General features: G+C 35.6%; 1 protein-coding gene across 2 annotated transcripts in view; it reads left to right on the top strand.

The window, feature by feature from the left end:
- The window catches only part of VGLL3 (vestigial like family member 3), a 44,003-nt gene extending 24,412 nt beyond the window's left edge, over nt 1-19,591 (top strand). For both annotated transcript variants that reach the window (XM_054585234.1, XM_054585233.1), the window contains exon 4: nt 18,073-19,591. In XM_054585234.1, coding sequence (XP_054441209.1) covers nt 18,073-18,116 — 44 coding nt within the window. In that variant the 3' untranslated portion in view covers nt 18,117-19,591. The remainder of the gene's footprint in view (nt 1-18,072) is intronic.
- Nucleotides 19,592-23,005: the final 3,414 nt, after the last annotated feature.

Raw genomic sequence — 23,005 nt, 5'->3', positions numbered from 1 at the left:
CATGAGGGCTCTACCCTCATGACCTAATTACCTACCAAAGGCCCCACCTCCTAATACTATCACACTGGGCATTAGGATTTAACCTATGAATTTTAAGGGGACAAAAACATTGAATCCAAAGCATTCCCTCTGTCCATTCTGTAGCATAAAGATAGAAAATGGATGTGATCGCTTGTTGCTCTTTGTTTCTAATTCTCCGTTATATTTGTAGTTGTCAACTTGGGTGTAAGCCTGATTCACTTGCTCATTGTTCAGAATTTCAGCTTTAAATAATTTTTGGGGGGATGGAAATCATCCTCCTACCTTTTGGAATTAGTGGTTTTGTTCTCTCTGAGCTATAAATTTACGTTATTGAGTACCCACTCTATAAGGTATTGCCAGAGGTACTTTATACATACTGTTGCTCATAATTCTTAAACTAATTCCGAAATAGGTCTTCTTTGATTCATTTACAGATAAGGAAATAGACTTAGTTTTTCTACTTGAAAATTGCCTAAATTGTAAATACCCAGTTCCTCCCCAAAGAATTGCTACAGCAGCATCTCCCTGAATATGTATGTAAACTAGATTACTATTCATTTAGACTGTTAAGTTAGACTATGAATAGTTAATAATGACAAGAGGATATATACCTGTTGTATGTATGCAATGCTACTCTTTGTTAGTGTGGTTTTAGGATGGTGATCATAATTCATCCTTGTCCCATAGTTTTGACCCAAATGAGAAAACAAAGACAATGAAATCAATGAGATAAAGGTCAAATTATTAGTATAATAATTGATCATTGTGTAATCATTGATCAGGTTAAATTGGAGATCTTAGATTAATTAGGCTTACTCTTACAACAGGACTTTGTAGTATCTTGAGCTAAAGTTAGATTCTGGGAGATCCATCTCTAGGGAAAATCTTAGAGTTCAGAGAAGGTTCCCATAGACATCTTCCTTGTCACAAAATTTAGAGCATCTTTACTGTGAAAAGAAATCTGAGAAACATTATCTGAAGTGTGACCCTGGTGTGCTTACCATACAATTGGCAGTAGCAGCTAAAGCATGCACTCCCCTGTACGGGTGCTGGCCTAGAAAGAGAGAGGAAGGGGCTGATCCATGTGAGTTCACTTTCCTCTCCTAACTCAGGCATCATATCAAATATCATATCTCTCTTCCTTTGAGAAGAGTTAGAGAGGAGTGTTTTAGGTCAGTTTTGTGAAGAAACAGACTCTAAGATGCAGATTTGATTATAGACAATTAATGGAGTAATGTTCTCAGGATAAAAACTTTGGGATGTGAGAAGAATTGGGGAGATGTCTCACTATGATTAAGTTTAACTGAGCCTTCGTTGATTCTGCAGGGAGCTCTGGAGCTCAGGTGGCTCTCTCTGATTGTGCTGCCTTAAGTCAAGGTGGATGGGCTTTTGTATTTCTGCATTGACTAGTGATTGGATAGATTTGCTTATGGAAAGGGGGACATTACATTAGGCAGGATGACTTTATTCAGCTGAAGGCAATTCCCAAAGAGAGAAACAATGGAAAGTCATGAGCTGACAACAGGAGGGGAACAAATGTCTCAACGCAATGGAGAAGGGACAGTGGCCCCTCACAATATCCACTACAGGGGGACAAAAAAGAATAGTAACCCTTCTTCCACTTTTCCAGCTACTTATTAAATAACTGAAGTTTTTGGATAATAGGCAAAAGCTAGGAAGGTAAGATAGTTTAGAAGAATGAGAGATGGGTTCCTCTATCCAATCTGTGCAACCTTGACCTGACCATGCAGCCCAAGAGAGTGGCTCAGTTCAGGACTCAGCATCAATGTCAAGTGGCTACTGGGCAGCAGAGGGAAGAGCCTGCATTCGGGCGAGTCAGGCGTAAAACTTCTCAAAACCCAGGTGCGTTCCATTAAGAGAGAAATTAATACAACCATTTTTGAGAGCAATTTGGTAAAGGATATGACATTTTCATCAGTAGGGGAAAGGTTTAATGATTTTAGGTGCACTTATATTTTGCAACCATCTGTAGGAAATCTGATGAAAGGAAGTTTTAGAGTATCATATATGATGAAATCTAAGGGTCAGTACAATTTTTCTGTGAAGGCCCTGATAGAACATTCAGCACTTTGCAGGGCCATACTGTCTGCCTGTCAGCACGGCCCAGCTTTGTTTTTGCAGGGCAGAAGCAGCCACAGTGCAAATGTAAATAAATGAGGATGGCTGTGTCCCAATACAATTTTACTGATGGGCACTGAAATTTGAATTCTATATACTTTTCATGTATCATGAAATACTGCTCTTTTTTATTCCCTTTTTCTCAATCATTTAAAAATCTAAAACCCATTTTTTGATACTTACCTTATGGGCTGTGTCTACAAACAGACAAGGGGCTTGATATGGCCTGTGGACTGCAGTTTTCTGACCTTTATACAATCCTGTGTGTGTAATTTTTCTCTCTCCATACAAGCACACACGCATATGCACTTGCACTTTCTCAGTGAAAATCATCTGGAAGGATATACCTCCAGTTTTAATGATTATTACTCATTAGGAGTTAGTGGGCATTGAGCTTTGAAGACAGACTGCTCTTATAAGCCCACCTCTGCCACTGGCTAGCTGCAGGATTTGGGCAAAGTACCTGACCCCCTGGATGCCTCAACTTATCTTTAAAAGATGCCTCTGGGTTGTTGTAAAGATTAAATGAGTTAAAGATATAAAACATTTAGAAATGTGCCCTGCACTTAATAGGTATTCTATAAATGCTAGCTGTAAAAAGGGAAGGTGTACAGCCCCTTGCCCCTTTTAGCTTTTTAATTATTATTATTGGGATATACTTCTTATGTTATATACTACATCATTTAAAAATGTACAACCCAGTGGGTTTTAGTATGTTCACAGTATTGTATAAACATCCTCACTATCTAATACAAGAACGTTTCTGTCACCTCAACAAGAAATCCCATATCTCTTAGGACTCAGTCCGAATTTCTCTCCATCCACCCCTTATGCGCTGACAACCATTAGTTTACTTTCTGTCTGTATGAATTTTATTTCTTTGGACAGTTCATATAAATAGTCATATAAGGTGTGACCTCTTGTGTCTTCCTTCTTTCACTTAGCCTGTATTTTTAAGATCCATCCATGTAGCTAGCATGTGTCAGAACTTTACTTCTTTTTAGGAGTGGATATTATGCCATTGTATGGCTATACATACCACATTTTTTTTTTATTAATTAACTGCTTTGTTTCTATTTTTTGGCTAATAAGAATAGTACTGCAATGAACCTTCATGTACAAGTTTTGTTTTCACTTCTCTTAGGTATATACCTAAGAGTAGAATTGTGGGGTTGAGAGAACTTCACTTTTTATTTTATATACTTCTATATTTCTTGACATTTTTTTAAAGGAAATTTATTATATCTGTAGTTAATTAAAAAATTGTTACACAATATAATAATAAAGTTCTGAAGTTTTGTAGGCAAAATTATCCTACAACAATTAAGTGGAACGGTCTGTCTTTTCTGAAGGCCCCAAACTGGGATGGGATGGGATGGGTTGAGTGCAGTGGCTTAGCATGAAGTCTGAAGAAATACTCATTCTCAGACTCCTGCCTCCACATGCCTCCTTAAATTTTGCACCCAGGGTGCTTCGCTTGCCTCCCCTGTGTGCTGGCTCTATTTCGTGTCTGGCCTGATTTGCTTTCACGTATTGCTCCCTTTTTTGAATGGATATTGCAGATCTACAGATTGGATCATAGGGCATCTGTGTCTGCCCTCCTCATGAAAATACCCGTCTTTGCCCAAACGCTGCTATCCCAAATCCCACGTTAGGCTTCTCCCATTCCTTTTAACAATCTCAAAACTGGGTTTCATGAGAACAGTAGTTTCGGCAAGTGAAAATATGAGCTTAATTAAAAAAGAAAAGGTCCATGGTGAAATTAGTTAGCATTGCCTACTACATACCTCTCTTTGAGGTCACAGTTCACTTTAGCATGGAAAAAGTTATTATTCATTCTTTAGCAAAGAAACATGGTAAATTTTAATAGGAGATATTTTCACTCTGATATTTTTATGGGCTCATTTTGTTTTTAGCATACTTACTAGCGTTTCATGGAATGGTCTTTGGGAAGTGGTATATAGCTTGTATTTCCTCATAATAAAAGCCAAGTTTTCAACTTTTATCATGGACTTTCACCTTACATTAAGCTGCTGTAGAGATAGGTTAAAAGGGTAGGTGGGGCCAAAGAGAAATACCTAGAAGGGAATGGACAAAGAAGGAGGCAGTAGTCCAGGATATGGACTACTAACTTCAGTCAGCTCAGAGCATTGTTCAAGGACCTCTGTGTGCCAAGAAGAAGGGAGTTAAATGTGGGCAGACTTGTGGTTGGGATACAACCTATTATTAGATATGCATATGTGAGCACAAGAATATGTCTCTTCCTATCATGCTCAGATTTTGTTTTGTGATGACATTAAGTAAATTCTGAACTACTATTCATCTTTCTGTGGCCATGACTATTTTACTGAAATGCTGACATTCTTATTTCCTGTTATTGCCAAGAGTTTACCTAAAATAAGAGGTAAAATGTTCCATCTCCCAGCCAGCTTGAATTAATATTTTCAAGTAAAGATTTGTTAATGAGGGTTATTTATTTTTTTTACTGAATAGAGTTGACTTTATTTATAACTTCCACTTCATCCACTGTATTTAAATTTACCAAAAGGATAAGCAGTCATGCCTTGTGGTATGACTTCTTCTTTATAAACACAAGCTGCTCATGGCTTGAGGTTGTTTTCATCTCTGGATACACAGATTTATTTTTCTTAGGATCCCTCATGATATTTTAGCTACAATTTTGTTATAATTTTTTTTATCATTTTGAGGAATGTCACAGTTACTCAATATAAAATGCTCATAAACAGGTTGGAGTTGAAGTACACATATTCTTTTTGCTAACATACATTTAGGTAGGCTAAAATTAGCACTCTCCCCTCCAAAATAACATTCTGTGTTATAACACAGCTTCAGGAAATGTGGAGGTAAACGGGAATTAACATATTGATGATGTACCTCTGGCTTCTCAAAAAAAAATTTAGCATGTAAACATTGGCTATACATTTGCAGAAATATTTGATTGACTGAATGATTCTGCCCCAAAAGCTGATTAGAAGCAGATATTAAACACTGTCTCATTCATCTCTCACTAACAACCATAATTTCAGCTATGGAGTGAAATCAAGGTTATGTATCATAGAATAGGACATTTATCCTTGCTAGACAGAGAAAAACAAAACTACAATAGCTACTAGATTTGCAAATTACTAAATGCAGGCCATGACAATTTCAATGAGTACAGGAAGCTATGTTTCTAGTATTCTCTCAGGTGCTGAGGCATAAATTGAATTATTTCTGGAGACTTTCATACCAATGTACTTAATAAACCTGCGAATAGAATTTTTCTGATAACAAACCTGGAAAATTTTTTGAGGACTTAATGTCCTCAATAGCCAGGAAGTACTGGGCACCAATGAAGAAGTCTGGAGGATACAATTGTCCCTCTTATCTATGCCTGTCATAGACACTTTGTGTCTGATAATACCATAAAAGTCAAGTCACCTTAGGTGGTTTTCCAAATCCTTTATGTTATAAGACATGTAAAGTACATTGAAAAATTCTGGCTTAATCTGAATCTTTTAGTTTGAATGTTTTGTCAAAGAGCCCTCATTTACAAATCATGAAATTATATTTCAATGAAACTTAAGTCATCATTATTATTGTCCCAAATTGTTATATAGTGTTCACTTTAAAACAAGTGAATTAAACTATCTCAGCAGTTAAGATGCTGTGATCAGTTTTGCTCAATACTATACAGATGCTTTACATTGCTCTTTGTTCATAGAAACATACATCTCTTTGTTTTATCAAAAACAGGAAGTAAAAAAGCAGGGAGAAAAATAGCACTAGAGCAGCAAATGGAGAGGGAGTTTCCCTCCAGGAAGGAGGGTTGGACATCAAGTTACAACTTGCTTTTCCATCCACCCTCTAAGTTTGCAATCTTGCTAGATCACATCCCAAGACCCATGCCTTCTGGTAGGTGATCTGGTGCTAATAGCCCTGGGCAAAAAAGATTGTGATTGTGTTTAAATTGTCACATTAACTATGCTAAACTAGTTAACATCCTCTTTTTAAATGTTACTAGTTTTAAATGTCATTGAGGATAATAAGGGAATTAAAATCATAGAGTTTTATATCCAGTAACATCTTGGAAATTATTTCCCTCTCTGAACATATACATTTGCAAAAGCAAACAAACAAACAAACAAAAAACAAAACCAAAGGAAACCAAGAGTTACCAACCTAATATATTAGAATATTTACTTCATATCATAATACTCCCATTCTAGACTTTTAAAATGAGAGAGATAGAGAGGTGTGGTAAATTTGGAGAAAACTCATTTGAGAGTCACAGTAATAATTAACTGGATAGTACCATTTATATAGAATATTAAAGTACTAAGGTGTTTCTCACCCTGGAGAAGAAAGGACATCAAAGTAACACGTTGAAGGTGGCCAACTACAAAGTTTCCCTCCCTTCAACACCACCTCTTTGCATTGAAAATATCTATTTGTTGTTTCAATTTTGAAGGTTCTGGGGTTCATTGAAGTCTACCCTGACATTATTTGTGATTTTTATAAACAAAGAAGTGAGGAAATTTTCTTTAGTGCTATTGTAAGATAGACAAGGAATAGAAGCTTACTTATCATCATTTGATTTCAGCAGGTAGACACATTAAATGACATTCTATAGAAGCCAACCCTGTGATTTCTCAGTGTCCTAGGGCTGAGTTTTGCTGTTCAATAAATGTTAATAGATTTTTGGATACTTACCTGGAGGGCAGTAGCCGAATTTGGATAGTTGAAGTGTCACAGGGCAGTAGTTGTTGATTAAAAAATACTAGGCAGAGCATTTATGAACTAATACTTTCTTTGGACTTTTAAGAAAGCTTATGATTCAGTAGCAGTAAAGACTCTAGTAATTATCAACCAATTTTTCACACTTTCGGCAAAACTTTTTCTTTTTCATTGCCTTATGTCATAAATCTATGTTTCACTGAGAGAAAAAAAAATCACCAAAGATGTGTTAAAATATTTATGCACTCTTGAATGGCGTTAGCTGTACAGGGCACATGTTCAGAATGACAATTTCGTGATCAGAAGGGTAATGGGAACCATCTTTGAGATGCATGGGAAATGCCAGGAGATCCTAGCCAGAGAGTGAGAACTGCATGAAAAGGACCTGGATGGTGAATCAGAAGGAGAAGTGCATTCCAGAGCACTGCTGTCAGTGCGGAGTATCCGTGGCTGGGTTCTGCAGGACCTTAATGAAATTCCGCGGCTGTCCCGGAGCCGTGCCGATCTTATCCAGGCTCTTTTCTGGGCCTTCGTCCACAGAACGGTGCCATATGTCACAGTGCCCAAAGCGTGGGATTTTCTCTCACAGATCTTCTTCCTACCTTACAGGGTGAGTGCAGGAGCTTCCTGAGAGGAACCTGCATGTTTTAGGATGTATTTGCTTAGTAATACAAATAACCACATGTGTACGTGTGTGTGTGTCAATTCGAATCCCTGTAAAATATATCTTGCTTTAGGGAAAATGCTATTTTTCTTACATTGCTGATATTAAGTTATAAGGTTTTTAAATAAGTAAACCAGAAAATGTATTACAATTGAAAATACTCATAAACTTTGGCCCCATGAGTTTATGTCACATAAATATAAGCAGCAGCATATGAAGATATATGCACAAAATTGTTTATTATGACAATGTTCACAGTAGCAAGATGCGGAATCAAATGACTGCCATGAAGGAGGGGATCTATGAGTGAATTATGTTCTTTGTGGTATTACTGACTAAAAAAATAAAAAATACAGAGGCATATGTATGCACTTCTTGTCAAAAATGGAGGACAAGATTTTTTTTATGTGTGTATGTCTGTGTGGTGTGTGTGCATGTACATATAAATTAATAAAGGCATAGAAAACTAGTTTGTCAACATGTGTTTACTTTTAGGGCTGCAGATATTGGGGTCACTGATTTGTATTTAAAGAGGAGAGAAGAGTTTAGAACAAAAAAAATCATATACGAGGTCTGTCCAGAAGGTATCTAACCATGCAATATGAAAAATAGAGACATCTATAGAAGAAGATACTAGATACAAGATACATTGTACATAGAACAATGATGCCTCATTTCCCTTACAAGTAGGTACCTTGGGGCCTCACACCGTTCTCTCAATTGCCATCAGCTGCCTGCTCTATTTTCTGGACTCTCATATATGGCCTGAAATTTCTTCCCTTTCAAAGGTGATTTTAGTTTTGGGGAGATCCAGAATTCACTGGGCACCAAATGTAGGTTACAGGGGAGTGAGTCACCTGGATGATTTGATGTTTCACAAAAAATCTCTGCATGATACGTGATGCACGAATGGGTTGTCATTATGAAGTTGCCAATCACTTTTGCCCATAGCTGTGGCCTTCTGAATCATACAAATAGTTCCATGGAGGAATGTTCAAGCTTAACACAAAATTTGATGCAGATTCGTTGCTCTACTTGTTCAGTTATTTTGAATATGATGGCCACACAGCACACATGCTCACTCAGTGACATCTACTGCTCCCACTGACTAGTACAGTGAAGTCGTCATTGTTCACGCATGCACATTCCAGTCCACTGTCCTTGACTGCCAGGTTACATCAATGTCCAAACCACTCTCGTTATATTAACAATGGTTGGACTTTTCCTGGACAGACCTCATATATGTGTGTTTTTATGTATGTATATATATGTATATGCATATGTATTTGTATGAAACAGGAATAGGTAGGAAAAAAGGGAGGAAAGAGGGAGTTAATTTTATTAATAATTTATTCTTGTCCTCAAATCACTTAGGGGCTCATGAAAATGATAGCCAATATGGAGAACTTTACAGAGATGTAGAAATGTATGTCCAGAGACGTGAAGAGAAAAAACAGAGGACCAAAATAAAATAGATTATGGGACCCCTATCACCACTTAGCTATATTACGTTGAGTAAGTCTCATAACCTCTTCCTTAGATGCAAAATGAAAATGGTATGTCCTACTTTGACACAACTGGGAGATTTCATGAACTAATGCCCAAGCTTGTGTTTTCTAGATAGTGACACATGATGCAGAACTAAAGCTCTCATTTTTCTTAATAAATATGGTGCATTTCACACAGAAAAAGAGATTCACACTGTAGACCATCATGGCATCATATTCAGATGCTAGCTTTAAATGTCTTTGCTACTTCCTGTCTGTATCTAAGTTAATTTGTATCTGTTCTTGAAGAATAGCTGTGATACTTGTTGGAGTTAAATTTCCTAGTAGTGGTGTTTGCTGGTATTGGCCATACAATGAAAACTGGGTGCTTTTTCCTGATTGCACAGAGTGGGAGGGGTGGGATAAAGCATAACGTTAAGGATTTGAAGAGTTACCTTTTAAACATGGTTTTCTCTATCTAGAACAAACACTTTGCAGTGTGGAATGAGAGGGTACTAAAAGCTCTCCGATGAGCTTGTGCATTGCTGAGATGTTTGTTCTTGTCACTCATGAAGGGTCCCAATGAAATTTTATGTGAAGAATAAGGAAGTTAGACTAAGCGTATAACGAAACTCACCCAAGCCCTGTTAATAATTGTTAATTTTTAAAACCTGTGAACTAAAAATTGATTCATTCTCCATTTGAGGATTAGTTTTGTAAACAAGGTTTTATGGATGGCTCCCTGAAAATAATTTTTTTTAATTGCAAGCAAATTAGACAATGCCTTCAACTTTTGATTGTTCCTTAAAGGGGTTGTCATCAACGTGCTGTGTTTGGACTGGGGAATTTTTCAAACTCTCATTTCTTGCCAAGAGAAACTTGCATGTTCACCTGAGAGCAGAGCTATAGAGGTTAAAAAAAAAAACAACCCAAAAAACTCCTGGGTAATTCTAGCATGACTCCACATGGGAAACCATTGAAAGCATTAAAAGGCCTGTTTCAGGGGTCGGTGTCTTTTGTATCACCAAATTATCTTTTCAGGAATGCTTTACTATTTCTCATATCACATATAAGAGTACATCTAAAAGAAACAACTCAAAAGAAGAAATCTGTTTTAGAACTTGTCCCCAGACAATTTTACATTAGCTTTCAACAGGCTGCAAAGATTATATACAAAAATTCTATATGCCCTGTGGAATTTATAGATTCTCTTTATTCTCTTTCAGGCTGCCTAACTCTTCTCTTATTGTTCTATTTATCGATAATATAAGGTTTCACAAACAGTTGTCTGTGGCCAACATGTTCTGAATTCCTTGGCAAAAAGATGACCAAAAAAAGTCTTGCAGGAGATCGTTGAGAGGCAAAATATGCTGATTTTCATTTGAATACAGCCTTATATACTGGAGATTTAACTTCATAATTTTTGTCAACCACAGGCATGTGTTATAATACTTATTTTCATGGCTGCTTTGTTTGAGCGGTATCAGATGATGCTTAGCATCCTCATAATCATTGAAGTTCTATTTATGTTTTCTTGGATTAGACAGACTTTTCTGGATAATGTCAGAGAGCAAGTTTATGAAAAATTACTGATGTCAATGTAGAATTGATGTATATGCAACATATCTCATTCTTACTGAATATTTTCCAATATGTTTTGATTTAATGGAGAGCTTGATTACTTAAACCAAGTAGGCATAAAATAGATTTGTATTTTTGTAATTCTGAAGCAATCATTAAAATTTTTGTGCCTTTAAACCACTCCTACTCCCAGGTAAAGTGTTTCCTGTGTTAGTATTGTGTTGCTAATTATGCTTTTGTGGATAAACAATGGATCCAGATGAGCTCTTCCTCTGGTTGGATTATCTCTTTTCTGCACCATAAAGCTGTCACTGCATAACCTAGAAACCTCTTTAAAGATGCATGTTTGGCTGCATTTGTTTTCCAACAGATGTCTGGATAGTTAGAATCTCTTGAGAGTACTATAACTTGTGGTTTCAGTTACAATAAGTGATCCAAGCATTTTTTGGATTTTCTCCTCTCCAGTTCTGGGAGAAAATCTGTAGAAGAAATTACAGAGGGTTTTCCATTTCACTCTTCCACACTCCCTTTTTTCTTTATTCTTTGTCTCTGTCTTCAAAGTTTTTTTATATCTGCTTTTTGAGATTGAGGTCATTGAATTGGTAAGCAGTGTCTACATTCCATATTGCACCTTCTGATCCCAGGCTTCTTTTACCCAAGAGGTTATCACACTGACATTCAAATTTTGAGCATGGCAAAATGCTCTTATGATCAAAACTAACTCAGTGATTTGCATTTTATATTGTCCACAAGGTCGGTTTTAAAGTGACATTCAGATTTGTTACTCTATATCCTGATGCTTAAAGTACTTGCCGATTTCCCTTCCAGCAGGGCATTTTAACATGCACAAGTCTGAGGAAATGGATGTTGCTAAAGGCAAAGGCTGCAGGTTCTGTGCAGGAGAGGGTTTGCGGTTTTGGAGGGAGTAACGTTCTGGGAGGGCAGACAGACGAAGGTGTTTTGCTGTCCGGCCTGGAAGGACAGGCGCAGCGGGAAACACCTGGGCACTGAACTGCTTTGTCACCTGCACTACTTGCCGCAGGTGTGCAGGTGCTGTGCTTCTTACAATAACTTAGTAATTTATGGTCTACCAGTAATGTCAGGTTCTGTGGGGTTTACGTTTCTACTCCTCTGTTAATCTGAATTTAAAGATACTTTGACAAGTTCAGACAGTTTTCACCCCATTGTTTCTGACAGTACTACAATATGAAGATTTTAAGTCAATTCTAAATGTGCCTTGAGGAAACATCTTCATACACAGAGAAACCTCCCTCTGCTAATAAATCATTACACTGTCATAGTTAGGAGCTTTTATTATTGTTTTAGTGTGTAAGACTTGTAATGATAAGAGAGTAGTTGTAATTCAAGTGCCATAATAAATTTTACCTTTTTTTCTGTTCAAGAATATATCTTACTTGGAATGACATTAAATGAGAATTATTGTTCAACATTTAAATACTAAGTATGGAGGTACTTAGTACTCATCAAACTGGCAAAAAATATTTGTAATATATGAAAAACAAGTTATTATATCTAATATACAAAAACACTTAGAAGTCAAAGAGGAAATTAATTTCTTGAAAGCAAAGAAAATTGGCCAAAGATAAAATACAAAGAAAGAAGTACCATAATCGCCTAATGTTCAGCTTCACTAATGCTGGAAGAAATACAAATTGAAACAAATAGGTACTTTTATTCTATAAAAATAATAATAGTAAAGAAATTATGATTATTCTTTTTATATCTTCTTTTTATATCTTATCTACTAAAATATTCACATAAGTAACATTCACATATTTGTGCATGTCTGTGTATTCAAATGATGTAGCTCTATAGAGAATTATGTAATTTATGGTATGGGGTATGAGGGATATTGTGCAGCCTTTCCAAAGGGTTTATCTACATAAACTGATATGGAATGGCTTTCCAAGATAATATTGCTGGTGAAATAAACATGTTGGAAGCACAGTATAAGTAGTGTATTATGTGCATCCAAAGTGTACTGAGCAAGTTGTTCGATGACGGAATATTAGATAGAACTTTTACTTTCCAACTATTCCATAACTTGGTTTTTAAACAAGAAATCTATGATATTTTGAAATGATTTTTAAAAAATGTTTTAAAAAAGAATAAAGGAAGGTCTCCATGGCGATTAAATATGATCTATCTTGATGTGCACCTGAAATGAAATCATAGCTCTTAAATTGGGTCTCTCTTGCTCTTATTTTTCCCTCTACGTTAGTGTTAAGGTGCTACCCCCACATAGATCTTATTTAGAAATTCTTAACTAGCATTTAAATCGATTGTCCAAGGGCTCAGACAAACAAATGCAGTTGTATGATCATTACCAGTGATAATTTTATAAAGTAGGAGAAGATGATATGACTGTCTCTAGCATCACTTTGTTTGTGATAATTTCTCATTGTGTCAGTGTTAGAGGTCAAGCTATTGGTGAGGATTGGATATTTTGATATAGCATCCAATACAATGTTGTATATGTTTATATGTATAATGAGTATGACATATCTTTACTAAAGCTGGGACAAAGCAGGGATTCGTTTTTTAAAATGTAGGAATAATCTACCAGCTCATTGTTTAATAGTAAGCATACTGATTCAAAGGGGTTTCTAGAGTCTTATTAACTATGAAATTAAAAGTTATATTTATTCATTTAAGTATTTTCTTTACTTTTAGGTCATAAAATAGCCTACCCACACTTTCAGGTTTTATGTTTCTATTTTTCTTCTTTTTATATCAACAGCACGTTCCTCTGTGTATGTTTACCACATTACCTTTTTTATCACCAGTAATAAAATTAATTGGAAACATATTCAGCTTAAGAGCTATAGTCAATGGTGTTGTCAAGTGATTATGCTTCCTTAGAAGTAGGATGTGCTCTTCTAGTGGACGTGACTGACAGTAAAACAATCTCTAAAACTGTGTTGTGCCAGAGTTTGGTTTTCTCAGTACCTCAATTTATTACTTATTTTTACTCAATAGCAGAAAACCTAACCTCATCAATTCTGAGTATTCTTACCTTAACCCAATGATCTCTCCATTGAGTTTTCCCATTTGGAGATAAAACTTCTTCTCAGATTCTTGCCTCACTTTCTCCCTGGGGTTTTCTTTCTACTCCTAGAGTGAGTCACATCGCAGAAGGGGTTGCTGTCTGATTTTTTTGGTCTTGCCATTGCAACCCTATTCTGGCCTTTGTTTCCAAGCATATTCCCTCCTGCTATTCTGCCCCTCTATGCCTTCTCTGTACCATGTTCCCCCTGTTTAACTTGAGTTCAGCTTCTTAGTGTTTGTGATCCTCCAAGATGCCCAGGCCATTTCTTCTACCATTGGGTACCCACAACCTAGCTATGTAACATACTAACAAGCTCACCAGAACTTTTTCTAAGCTAATGTTCATACCCTCCTTGGAGAGCCCATGGAAAATTTAGGATCCACAGAGGGAGAATTCTCCAGGGTTTTCATGCTTTGACACATGCTGTTGCTATCTCTACTTCTTATTTCCAGAGTCTTTGCAAAAGTTGAACCTGTGAAGCTATTGCCTCCCAAAAATCTCAGTGAGAAAATGAGGAAATGAGTTTTGGTGCCTTGTTAAACAGATTGTTCACATTTTAAAGGGAGATCATATTATGATCTTTGTTGACCAATATTTCTCTCCTACTTCTAATTATCCTAAATTTCTTTTTCATGTTCTTACTTCTTTTGCACTCTTTCTGGGTCTAGGTTTTTGTTTTTTGTTTTTGGTGGTCAAGGGGTAGTGGTGATAGAAATCAAGTGAGAACCTGGGTCCATGACTGACATTTCCTTGTAGGTTTTTCTCCTAACCAAATGCCAGACTCTCGAACTCTGACGCCAGCAGTGTGATGTTTTTGTTTTCAGGTTCATTTCTTGCAACCGCCTCCCAGGCCAAATGGCCACCTCATGTCTTCAGTGTTCACAGTGGGGAAGTTTGGGGATTTGAATATCAAAAAACATTTCAGTTAATATGACATACTCAGTTGCATGATTAAAATACATAAAAATACATCTGAAGTGTGACAAACTACTGTGTAAACATTTACTATGTCTTAGGAAAAACATTGCAGATATACAGTTTAGAACATCATCACTAAGACAGCTATTTTGTTAATCCCAATATCAGTTCTGTTAAATAAAAGTGTTCAAAACAGTGCAAGAAGAATATAGAAATGCATTAACATTTCCTTGAACTGATTTTATGAAGGGATTTTGACTTGAGGTGTTAGGGAAGCGTAGGCTAGTGTCACAGCCTACGGCCTATATGGTCCATATAGAAGGAGCCATATACATTGTGATTAAGACTAGGGACTCTACCTTGGAGTGCCTCATTTTCAATGCTAGCTCTATTGTTTGATAGTTGTATGACTTTTCATAGTTTCAATTTTCTATTTGTATAATGGATATTATAGCATGATGAGTATCATTAAACAATACATTTCACATAAATCACTTAGCACAGTGCCTGGCATATTCAGCCTGAAGAAAATGTTTGTTAACATAATTTTTATGATGTTTATTTTCCTTTCTACCGACAATCTCGTTGACTAAGTGATAAAGCCAACCTGGGTTACAAGTATCGAGAAGATATAGATGAGTGGTTTCAGACAACCAATGGGGAGATTTCAGGATATGTTATGAATTTATTTTATAGACGTTTAAGTTAGGGAAGTGAGAAAGCAAGAAAGCCTGAATAGGAACAAAGTAACAGCAGTGGATTTTTCTTCGGGTAAGAAAATGTAGAGAAATCCTAAATATATGCAGATCACTTAAGGATCATGGGTTAATGATATATGCAGCCCACAAAAAATTCACGGATTAATAATTTTTGTTCTCTTTAATCCTTATTGGGAAAATTCAATGTACTGGGTAGCTTTTTAACATCCTGATCTACCCATGTCAATTGTGTAACAATAAAAAAAAATCCTGCTTCTATGTTGCAATTTAGTAGTAGTAGGGCTTGTTATTGCTTCTGATTGTTCATTTTCTTGTGCTTTATTTATTCCTATTTTGAAATTTACAGGTATGAATACCTAGTAATTAAAGTAAAGGTTTTATTAATGTGTCTTCACCAAGAAGGAGCTAAAACATAAGACCACATTAGATATTTAATGCATTTCAGGTCATAGATGAATTGATTTTTTTAAGGTAATGCAAAGACTTGAAAACAAGAACAAAAATGAAGAGATGAAGTTATGATGAGAAAATGCCTTATGTTATTCTGGTTGGAAGATTTAGGGCTATGTTAAGTAATTCGATTCTTGTCCACAGAAAAAGGCTAACACGATTTTGAAAGAGTCGTATGTCTTTGCAAAGGAAACTAGGGATTGCTTTTATTTAAGGGCGGGGGGGAGACACTGAAACCGCTTGATGATTCCAACACTATTCATGACTTGCAGTGCTGACATTCTATAGATTGATGGAGTCTTCAAGTGTGGAAATACTGAGTCATACAGAAGATGAGACATTTTAATAATGAAAAAAATATTTATGCAGTCAGCAGATTGTCAGTTAAGGTGGTTTAGATTATAAGTCACCCAACAGAGACTATGGTAGGTTGTAAATTATTCTAACCACTCAATCATCTGAAAATGCATAAAGCAAGCTTAGAGAGAATTAGTATACCCCAAATACTTTTATTTCTTGCTCTTTCCCCTCTTTCTCTCCTTTCTCCTTATCCTTTTGTTTTGAAATGGGGGTGAGGGGGAAATTGTGGATTATGTATCTAAGCATAATAGTAGTACACATAAAAAAAGAATTAAGGTGGAACTAATCTTTCTTCAAAATTGTTATATTTTCCTAATATACAAATGGTACAGAATGAAGACAGAGACATGGTTCTGTGAGTTGCTTCTTTGTCTCCTATTTGTTTTCTCTCCCTTTATGGAGTCTGTTTTATAAATTGTCTTTATGTCTCCCATCAATGACTGACTAATCGTGTCTGTTTTGTAATAATACCCATTGTTTTATAAAATTCTTTGACAAGTTGGAGGGACAGGAAATTAAATCACTGCAGCTGTTTTGGTAACAATTACAGTTGAAAACCACACTGGCTCATTTAACAGTTCTATTTCTGACATCCAACCCAGATTTAAACAGTTTTAGATCAAGGATCGAGGAGACAGCTTGTGATCCTAGCACCCACACAACAGCAATCAGGCTGCATTTCTATCACTTATTTAATAGCCTACCCTTCATATTTTGGTACTTGGTTTTAAACAAATTAAGAGCGCCTTGACTGGTGTGGCTCAGTGGGTTGGGCATCATTCCTGCAAAGTTTAAGGTCACCAGTTTGATTCCTGGTTAGAGCACATGCCTGGGTTGCAGGCCAGGTCCCCAGTTGGGGGCGTGGGAGAGGCAACAGATCGATGTTTCTCTCCCTCTGTTTCTCCCTCTCTTCCTTTCTCTCTAAAAATAAATTAATAAATAAAATATCTAAAAAAAAAAATAAACAAGTTAAGAGCTACCATTATTCTGATTCTTTACAAACAGTTATGCCCCCGGACAAAAATAAAGGAAACTGAAGAAAGTGACCTTCAAGTGGGTGTAACTTGAAGGAGCTATGCTAATTACTCATATCAGAAATTAGTCAATTGACTTATGAGTACCCAGTCAGAGTTACATTTTTTGTTTTGTTCCCTCTATGATAAACTTCTAATTAATTTAGCTATGAGATGGAATTCATACTTGCTCACATATTTTCCTTTTGTCACTATTATTTTAAATTTACCTGTAAATTTTATTTTCTTGTTATGAAGTTTGGATATTTGTAAGCTATCTTAAATATTTCCTGGAGGGAGATATGATAAAAAGTATTAAATTTATAAGTAGAATATAAGTTTGTGCTATTAGCTGCGAACAAACTACGTCTCTTTTGTTGTCAATACTAGATCCAGTTTTTAACCATATCTAATTGTTCATCATAATTCATAACAATCCCACAATGGAATACATTTCAAAATAACAAAAAGAATTTATTCACTATTTTAGTCCAAAAAGTATCACTTTTGTTCTGAAATGTATTAACTGAAGTGCTGCCTAAATGCCCCAAAGATTGGTTACATTATTTTTCTCCACTATCAGCTCCTTTTAAAATTATAAATAAAATGGGTTATTTTATTTTGTTTTTTTATTCACTCATATTCCAATGAAAATAAGAACCACAGTAAAGAATTTGTATTGTACAAATAGCTCTGCTCTGATCTAGACGTTTTGTCACCTTTTGGTTGACATTTTGAAAATTTTGAGCTCAAGCACAGAATTTCCTTAGAGATCAAGTGTTCCTCAGGTCATACCTCACAGTTGCCTAGATTGTCTTTTTGGTTTCTGTACCCAATGCGTTGTAGATTATGTCCATTTTTTGAGTGCTACATATATGAATGCTTTCATTTTTCTCATTGTCACTTTTTTTAGGTCTACAGCACCAGGACAAGAGCAAGGAATCACCATGGTACTGAAACACACAGTTTCAGTAAGTGAGATTGGAGCGCACTGGGAAAAGATGCTGCCAGGATTTCCCATTCTGCAAGGGGACCCAGTGGACATGGGAGGAGAAGAAGAAGTGTCAGCCAGCTGACTTTCGTTTGGAGCCTTTTCTTGAGAAAGCAGAGTGGGTCCGAGACATTGAAGAAAAGCATTTTGTTTTTGTTTTTGTTTTTCCCCTCATCTGAGCCTCTGCCAGCTGTGCAACTCTCTCTCTCTCTCTCTTTTTTGGTCTTGCTTTTATCTTTTGATTTTTTTTGAACCAACCAGCTTGTCAGGAAAAGATGAACCACAAATGAATATGCTCATTCTTTCAGGAATACAATTTTATAGCTCTATGTGCATCTATTTTTGTAGAAATACAGAAAGTTTGATTTAGCATTGATGGGCTATTTTTGAGGGATGTATTTTTTTTAGTATTGTAAAAATTGTTAAGTTCTGTTTAAAGAACTTGCTCTCAGATAAGCACTGGCAAAAATGTGTAAAATGCTTGTCTTTAAGATGTCTGTGATATGCTCTGTGCTTTCTAGGTTACCTCAAGTGTTTGATAGTTTATCCCTTTTTACAAAAGTAGCACCATAGCCAAGCCAATATAATATTGTATTTCATTAAATCTCAGTGAAGATTTAACTCCTTGCTAGCTTACTTAGCTTTGAATTATATGTATAGCTTGAAAAGGAACTTTTTAAATGACCACACTAAAAAAGAATATTTCATTACAGTTCTTTGATTTCTCCCAAAGAGTACTTGTAGGTTGATTTAAAAAGTTTTGCATAAACTTACAATCAGATGGAGTGTTTGCATAGAGTATGTAATTCCCTTTCTAGTCCATCTGACTTTGATAAGAGAAATCGGAGTTTATACCAAACTGTTGGAAAAAATGCATTTAACCATGGTACCTTTGAGTGCCAGTGACTTATTTTTCTTGTTCCTAATTTTTCATTCATGGCAATTTTTAAGGTCATATTTTAAGTGTTTTTTTTTTTCCTGGAGGTAGTTTGAAGGGATAATATTTAGGAAGGTACTAGAATATTACAAAGCCTTTAATTCAATGGCTTTTTCTGATAATAACCTATCATTACCTATTATCATGAATTGAAAACTAACATATATGTAATATTTTAAACATAGGTTTTTGCGAGATTTTTTTGGTTTAAATCTGATTTATGTGATTCAATTCTTTATAAGAAAAAATGTAGGGCAAAATGAAATTTGGATTTATACCACAATAACTGAAATTGGGTTAATAAATTGACTATTTGTTGTTTGAAATCATTGAAAGCCTCAGATTCAAGCTGACATGCCCCTCAGAATCTAAATAAGGTGAAGGTGGCATTATCAGTATGACCCTGCCAAGAAAAGATGAGGAAAGTAGCAGTTAATGATATTTTAAGGACTTTTAATGCAAAAGTCCCTTCTTTTTTTCCTTTTTTCCAGCTCTTTTTAGAGGTAGGTCATATTAAAAAGTTAATATTATAAAGAAGTTTTTGTTTGATAAAAAAGTTTCTCAAATTTTTCCCACCCTTGTCCTCACACATGTGAAATACAATGTTTAATGAAATACCACTTTTCATCTTAAATGTGTATATCATATATGTGAACAGTATAGGTATAAGAACAATACAACCCCTGCTTAGCTAGGCAGAATTCTCTCACATACTTTTCAAATACTTCTCTTAATTGTATTTTATGTACTAGTTTTATTTCCTGGTGCATCTCATGAGTTATAAATCTATACAATGTCTTCTTGTATTCTTATCACGCTACATACATTGTTTCTTCTTAATCAGACTCTCCTTAACACACTGCACATTTTTACCTAATGTGAAGTCCACTTTTAGGGTATCTTCCACTTATTAATAACATGAACTTAGGTTTCTAGAGCCTGGCTTGGTTAAATTATCTACATTTTGATTTAAAATTTGATATGTTGTGGTTGTTTGTCATTACCTAAATCTGTGGAGCACAGAGTTGAATGAATCTGTAAAACTGATTTGATCTTGCATCTTCCTGAGTTTTCACAGACAAGTATTTGGTAGTTCCCATGGGCTAACTCAACGAAGGTTATTTATTTTTCTCTTCTTCCCTTGGAATTTATTAACTTTCTGTGCAGTTTCTCTGAGAATGGTGTTGTATTCCAGCTCATTTAGATCATTCAATAGGATTTTCCCAATTAAGAGAAGAAAAGAAAATTATTGACTCTCTGCTGTTTTCCTTATTCTCCACTGAACTGAATGGAAGGAGAGAGAATTCACAATGAGATAGCTTCATCCTGAATTGAGGCTGTGTTCTGAGTCACTCCTGACAACCATACAATAAAATATTTCGTGGCTCTGAGGCCCAAGAAAAGCTGGGGACCTAAATTCTGCCGTACACAGGCAAGATTTGTAAGCGAGAACGGGCCCAGGTGGTGTTGGCATAGCAAGGATTAGATCTTTGCATATACAAGGAATGGATCAAATCGAAGTAAAAAGAGAATGAGTGCATGTCTATAATTGCCTGGCATCCCCTTGATATGATCATATTACTGTTACCATCAGAAGGTGTATACAAGAGGATGAGTTGGAATTGAGCATGATATTCTGAATTTATTTTAAGTTTAAAAAGCTATCACCCTCTGGGTCTGGTTTTTTCACATCAAAATGATGCTGTTGAACTTAGAGTTTTCTGAAGTGCTTTACTGAGGTCTACCACTTCCCTCCTCAATTTCATGTGCAACCACTCTACCTTGGACAATTTTGTAAGTTATTCCAGCTTTCTAAAGATCTGTGAGCTAGACTCTAGAAAATTATCTGATTTATTTTGACATCTAATCTATGCTTTGATCTAAACTATCATGAGTTAAAGAACAACATAATACTGACAAGTTCAATCCTAAAGGGTTATTGGTCCTTCACTGTTTGTTTGAAAGGGGTTCTAAACTTTTTAAGAATCCATGTTCCTTTATAAGAAGGTTAACCATCCACTCCTAACTTACTCCTTTATTTTTTTTCTTCTCATTTCTCTTAAAATTATTTACAATATTATTTTAAGCAAAAATGGCCAGGATTGCCTTGGATTTTGCAAATGAGAACTAGTGGGTGACAAATAATTGAGGAATTAATTTCTTTAACTTTATAAAAAAAACTTTAAAAACACAAATTCTAGACACTGACATAAAACATGCCATTGAGGAGCTCATTATTCCTGATGCAAATAGTATTTGCCTAAGCTTATTCTAAGACCTGTAGAATATATGACAGACTCTATCTAACTCTTACATTTACTGTCTGGTTTAATGCTATATTTGTAATTTAAAGGAGCAATCAGAAACCATATTTCAAGAAACTGCATTCTATTTCTTAATGAGTGTCCCTCTGTTAGATAATATTTGCTAAGTCAGTCAATGGGGCAGTGGTATCAAGTGGTGGAAGAGGAAAGTATTTATGTTAGAGTTCTCACATGGGGATGAATAGAGAAGTAGAATGAATTAATGGAGAAGAGCATTGAGTTGAGCATCAGGTCATTCCGTGAATTTTGGCTTAGCCACAATTAGATGCATGTGATTTGGGGTTTCATTTATTTGTCTCATGAGTGAAGTGGGATAAAAATACCTACTGGCTGGTGGTGAAGGTTGAAAATGACATGTATGTATATAATCAATCATCAACTCATAGTAGATGTTCAGTAAATGACAGCTGCCACAAATGTCTATCCGTTGAGTAAATAGATCATAAAACTGAGCTCACCAATGTCCCCTCTCTTGACTTTCCATACCCATTTCTGCAGCAGTGAAAATATGATTGTGCTTTTCTGTAACAAATTAATGCAAGAGATTCTGCCTTCTACTAGGTATTGAAGATAAAATGTAAATTTCTTAAGTGATATTTAAGTGTTCCATTTATGAAGGAAAATAACAGTGGTATGTAGGTTCAACTCTGAGTTTTATTGCATGTTCCAAAATTGTGTTTATCCAGGACCCTATGGATTATTTTCTCCAAAATTAAGGCAAACTGCTTCATTAAATGACCAAAGTTTGTATTTTTCAGTTATATTTTGGGCTTCCTTAGCACCTGGAATAAAAACATCTTTTTTGAAGTTATTCAATTTTTTTCTACTTGCCTTGGAGGAAAAATTGCAAAATATGGTGGAAAAAATTGTCCACATGTAGAGGAGAAAAAAGAAAACCATTTACGATCTCAGTCAGCAGATTTACTCTGCTTGAGAAAAAAAGAAACAACTTTAACAACTTTATTGGAAGCAGATGTTGACACTGTGTCAGTTATTGAAGATGGAAAGTGTTCAGTTGAACCATTGCGGTTACAAAGGAGTATTGATGGCAGTTAGAATTCCTGTGATTGATCACCTTCACAACAGACAGGACAGCAGAAAGCAGGAACTGTTTGAGACCAAGAGAGCAATCAGCCTGCCAATTTTAATATGCAGGATCCTATGGATGCAGTTGTGTTTTATTCTTTCATCCAGGATAAAAGACACATCTTTTAGAAAATTTAAGGCTTTTGAGAGAAAAATTAAAATTTATTTCCTAAAATCATGACCCAAGAGTCCTTTAAATCTCGTATTAAAACATTAAAAGTATTATTAAATTTGTTATAGAAAAAAATAGGTTAAAGTTTTAGTTCAATAATGTATGCCAAGGATGAGTATGTAAACTACACAGAAGTGGGTGACTCTGGAGATTGGGGTGTGGGTGGAGCCTGCAAGGAAACCTCAGTCTCAATAGCTTCAAAATATTAATTACCTTAGTAACTTGGTCATGGATATTGGTCACAGAACAAACTTTGTAGGTCTTTTTTTTGTTTAGTGCTATCTGGGAATATTATCCCATACACTTTTCCAAAGGATAGAAAGAGCCATTATTATT

This window comes from Pteronotus mesoamericanus, unplaced genomic scaffold (assembly GCF_021234165.1).
Source record: "Pteronotus mesoamericanus isolate MK-2021 breed Mesoamerican mustached bat unplaced genomic scaffold, CSHL_Meso_final contig_82, whole genome shotgun sequence".
In the NCBI taxonomy this organism is placed as follows: Eukaryota; Metazoa; Chordata; class Mammalia; order Chiroptera; family Mormoopidae; genus Pteronotus; species Pteronotus mesoamericanus.
This window is presented reverse-complemented; position numbering and strand designations above follow the sequence as displayed.